General features: G+C 43.9%; 1 protein-coding gene across 2 annotated transcripts; it reads right to left on the reverse strand.

Annotated features, from left to right (window-relative positions):
* Positions 1 to 1174: 1174 nt before the first annotated feature.
* On the reverse strand, positions 1175 to 3309 carry LOC119364325 (glutathione S-transferase TCHQD-like). 2 transcript variants are annotated; one of them, XM_037629784.1, is made up of 4 exons: positions 3152 to 3309; positions 2287 to 2355; positions 2145 to 2205; positions 1175 to 2044 (listed from the first exon to the last, which is right to left on the reverse strand). In XM_037629784.1, the coding sequence occupies exons 2-4, from the start codon at positions 2351 to 2353 to the stop codon at positions 1456 to 1458; spliced, it is 717 nt and encodes a 238-aa protein (XP_037485681.1). In that variant the 5' UTR covers positions 2354 to 2355; positions 3152 to 3309; the 3' UTR covers positions 1175 to 1455. The 2 variants fall into 2 exon arrangements, with proteins under 2 accessions (XP_037485681.1, XP_037485680.1); XM_037629783.1 differs by having other exon boundaries at positions 2145 to 2355.
* Between the last annotated feature and the right edge of the window lie 1059 nt (positions 3310 to 4368).

A 4368-nucleotide genomic window follows, 5' to 3' on the forward strand; every position in this document is an offset into this window, starting at 1 on the left:
AGATCTTACGTCGAATATGTGTGCATAAATTTTGTTTACGCTAAAGCAACCAAGCAAGCCAAAAAGAAAAGGAAGGAGTGCTTGAGAACAATAGGAATAGGAGGCATCGGGAATACCAAACTGAATTCTCACCTCTAACACTAGAGGCGAAAACAAAGCAAGTTAGGCTTTCCTCCATGTTCCCATTCCCACTGCTCTCAGGCTCTCTTTTCTTCCTTTTCTCGACTAGCCTTCTAGATTCTCAGACAATCTAAGTATGTACACACATATTTAAGGTTTATGCATTAATCTATTGCGCAAGCGAAAGGGGAGAGGAAGGAGTGCTCAAGAACCATAGGAATGGGAGACATCAGGAAAGCACAAAACTAAATATTTGCACCTCCAACACTAGAGGTGAAAACAAAAAAGTTAAGCTTTCCTCCATGTTCCCATTCCTAGCGCTCTTATGCTCTCTCTTTCTTCCTCTTCCCTGCTTACTCTCAGAGCCTACAAGATCTGAAGGAAAAAAGTATCAAACAACAAGTTGGAATTGCTGGACAAAGTGTTTCAGCTCTGATGTATAAATAGACGTGTTGTGCACTATCGACAACCACAAGGGGATCAAGTAATAAAGACACCTAGTGCATCTAGTATCACTATAGAGTCAATGATAATGGGGCCCATTGTCCTGTACTGTACATGTAAAGCATGTGCATGGAGATCTTCTGCATACATATATCTGGGAAGCTCTGCACTCATACAGTAGGAAAATAGTATATTGCTATTTGAGTTTAAAAAAATATGAGCATGAAAAAATTAAGCTATGAAATTTTTTTTTTAACACAAGGCAAAGCTTTGCCCATTTTATTGATTAAGAAGAAGATTGTTTCCCAGTTAAGTACGGAAAACCCGGGCGAAAACCGAAACAACAAGGGCTGAGCCCACTCCCAACATCGGAGCACACAGGGCCAATTCCACACACGCCGACGTCAGAAAAATTAAGCTATGAGAAAAATATGAGTAAACAAATTTCAATTCATAACTTAATTTGCAATCAGAAGCTATGAGTTAGAAATAATATGAAATTGAAGAGACTAAGCTCTCTAACAAACTTGAAAAACGTAAAATCAAATGAAAAAGAAGATTGCAGTGACAGTACACAAGATACTTTAGATATGAGGCGCGCTAGAACAGATGATAGAAATAATATTTGTCCATGAACAGAGACACATCGTATAAGAAAACCCAAACTGTATATATATAGGCCTATTATTCTGTAAGTAATTCAACATCTAGATTCTGTAGGCTCTAAACAGCGACATTGGAGCAGACAGGTCTATAGAAAACAAAACTCTCAGGAACCATCAGCCTGGCCTTGGAGGAAAAACACATGATGGTATACTGGTCATATATTCAGCCTAAACTCACTCTACACATTGGTTCAGCATGGATCGTCTACGCAACACGCTGAACCACTTAGTATTTTCGGAACAAGGTTCGAACACAAAGGAAGAACGAGGTCCTGAAGAGAGTATGGTACTTCTTCCACCCATTGAAGTACTTCCCAATTACAACCTTGTAGCTTGGCCTCTGCTTGACCAATGTGTGGTACTCTAGGACCCTGGGCCTGCTACTGATGTATTCCTCATGCAGATCAAGAAGGGCTATTCGTGCAAGAATGGGAATGAACATCGAATCAGCCGGTGAGAATTCATCGCCAGCGAGATATTTGGTCTTGTTAAGCTGTGCCTCAACATCATCCAGGAGTTTGCTCAGCTCTTCCTCACTTTGCCGCATAGTCTCGGGGTCCTTCAGTCTGTCTTCGGTCTCATAACCATCACGGAGCTTGACATGGTACATGCTAGCTAAATCTGGGGCTTCAGCCATCCGAGCAATCAGCACCCGGCGTATGAACTTGGAGACAAATGCACGGTACTTTAGCGGGGTGTGAGTTAGTGTGAACATCTTAGGATTCCAACCATCAACTTTCTGCATCCACTGGAGAACCTCAGTATTCACAGGCTGGATTTCGCCGCTTAAGTGCACCGCGAGTCTGTCTATGTACCTATGAAAATATAGAGGAGATAAATGAATATTGCTGTTTGGTCAGCAGTATCGAATGTGTCTAAGTTTGAGCCATTCCAAAGGTGAATGAAAGAACGTACTGAATGATATCGATGGCGCGGAAAATGACATGAGCGCCATTTTGGAAGACAGGGAGCTTCGCTGAAGGGTTCATTCGGAAGAAGGTCACATTCATGTTTTTCCCTGTTAGTGGATTGACATGATATGATGTGTAGTCAATACCCTTCTCTTCCAGGGCTATCCGCACCTTCTGACTGTCCAGTGAATACGGATGGTGATACAGCTGCATTGCTACATTAGCAGCAAAAAAAAACATGTGATTAGTGTCCCTCGTCGGTCTTGCAGTGTGAATGGACTATGATGGGAAATGGGCAGCTCGCTCAAACTAAGTTGCAGTGTGAGTAAGGGACTGTGATGGAAAAATGGAAAGTTCGTTCAAACTAAGTTGCAGTGTGAATAAGGGACTGTGATGGAAAAATGGAAAGTTCGTTCAAACTAAGTAGTCTCTGGGAATAGATGGGAGCAAAGGTGGTTAGTCTCCTAATCTCCTTTGAAACTGAGCAGTGGGCGTATTTTCAGATAGTTACATAACGAAAACTATGCGAGTAATTAACGACACACAATATTCAGTGTCAGAAAACAACGGATTGATCATTTCATCTGTGCATGTATTTTAATGTTCATTCATTCAGTAGACGATACTACTACAGATACTGATCATAACGTCTGCATCTCACTACAAATTCTAAGTACAAGGACCAGTCGAGTTCGCCTCAATTAGATATTACCCGGAACAAATCGCGTTCCAGTGCAAGATATATTGACCTCCAATCTTCCGGGTTCATGGATTCAGGATCAACACACTCTTGCAGGTGCTTTTAAATTGGGGAAAAGGGGGGTTTTGTCCAGAATCTCGCCTTTAGTCCAAAAGTACTTCTACGGAACCACAAAAATAGACAACCAAATCTAACGCCCAGTCCGGTGAGTTCCACTCAGAAGTCAATCGGCTGATCTCACGCATACACCCAGCCAAAAGGAGCAGAAGAAGAAGAACCAACAAACGGCGGCGAAGAGAGAAGGGACTCACCTGGTGAGGAGTCGCGGGCGGAGGCGACGGCGACGGCGACGGCGGGGGGAGGATGGGAGACCGGAGAGGCTTCCCGAAAGATTCTTCTCGACGAGGAGACGGTTGGGAAGTGGGGGTGCTGTTGTTGGTTCTCGTCCTTGCCGGAACGTCTGAAGTGAACTACTCCATATTTCAGGCTGTCCTCACAACTTTGTTTGTCCCTCTGTCACTCTCCTTTCCTTTGCATGCCCAGTCGACGCGCTCTTGCCACCGTGTTCTGGTCGATCGGTTACTGGGGTTTGATTATCCAGAGATCCGTGCTGCGTGCACCCGGGCATGATGCCCCACGAATTCACACAAAATGTATCATGTCTAGTTGTCTACTGGATTTAAATGTAAGCATGCGCTTTTTATAGTGTGGAGTATCATACATTAGAGCATCTACAACCAGACATCCAAAGTCCGTCTCAAACATCCAGACGGACGGTCAAGTCACTGACCGGTCACAGAATTTTGATCCAGACAGACGCCTCAAAGGATCTCAAACGTCCGGACTGACCGGCACCCCTCATATCCAGCCCATATATATTCCTTCCCATCCGCTCGCCGGATCAAACCCTAGCCGCTCCCCTCCACCACCCAAGCTCCCCTCCAGCGATCTTCGGCCGTCTCCGGCATGGCGGGTTGTGGTCTGACTTCGACCAGTCCAGATCCATCGACTGGGGTGTCATCCCGTGCGGGTTGGATCACGTGGGAATAGTTTATATGCATGAAGGATTTCGGACAGTAGATGACGTGTTGAGATCAAACCCCCACATTAGCAAATACTATTAGCTTCGACAAATACACCCTCCGTCTGAAAATACTTGTCATCAAAATGGATAAAAAGGGATGTATCTAGAACTAATATACATCTAGATACATCCCCTTTTATTCATTTTGATGACAAGTATTTACGGACAGAGGGAGTATTTTATCTGCAATGTGTAGCAGGCCCAGCGGCCCACATAGAGACTTTTTTTGCGAGAAAACTTATGATCAATTCATAACTGTCAAGGCAGTAGAAAGAACACTAGAAGTAAAATTTACATCCAGTTCCGTAGACCACCTAACGACGACTATAAGAACTGAAGCGAGCATACTCAAGTGCATGTGTGAAAACATAAACACCAAATGGATCCCTAGTCCTTTAGGACTAGCCCGTGTATTGCTGATGATCTTGTTTTCATGAACACTGG

The sequence above is a fragment of the Triticum dicoccoides genome, chromosome 2B (assembly GCF_002162155.2).
Source record: "Triticum dicoccoides isolate Atlit2015 ecotype Zavitan chromosome 2B, WEW_v2.0, whole genome shotgun sequence".
Classification (NCBI taxonomy): Eukaryota; Viridiplantae; Streptophyta; class Magnoliopsida; order Poales; family Poaceae; genus Triticum; species Triticum dicoccoides.

Excerpts from the sequence above, each read along its gene's own strand:
- LOC119364325 (XM_037629783.1), bottom strand. The coding sequence starts at position 2,353 with ATGCAGCTGTATCACCATCCGTATTCACTGGACAGTCAGAAGGTGCGG. Across the intron at positions 2,045-2,144 it reads CGCGCCATCGATATCATTCA|GTACATAGACAGACTCGCGG; the intron begins GTACGTTCTTTC and ends ATATTTTCATAG.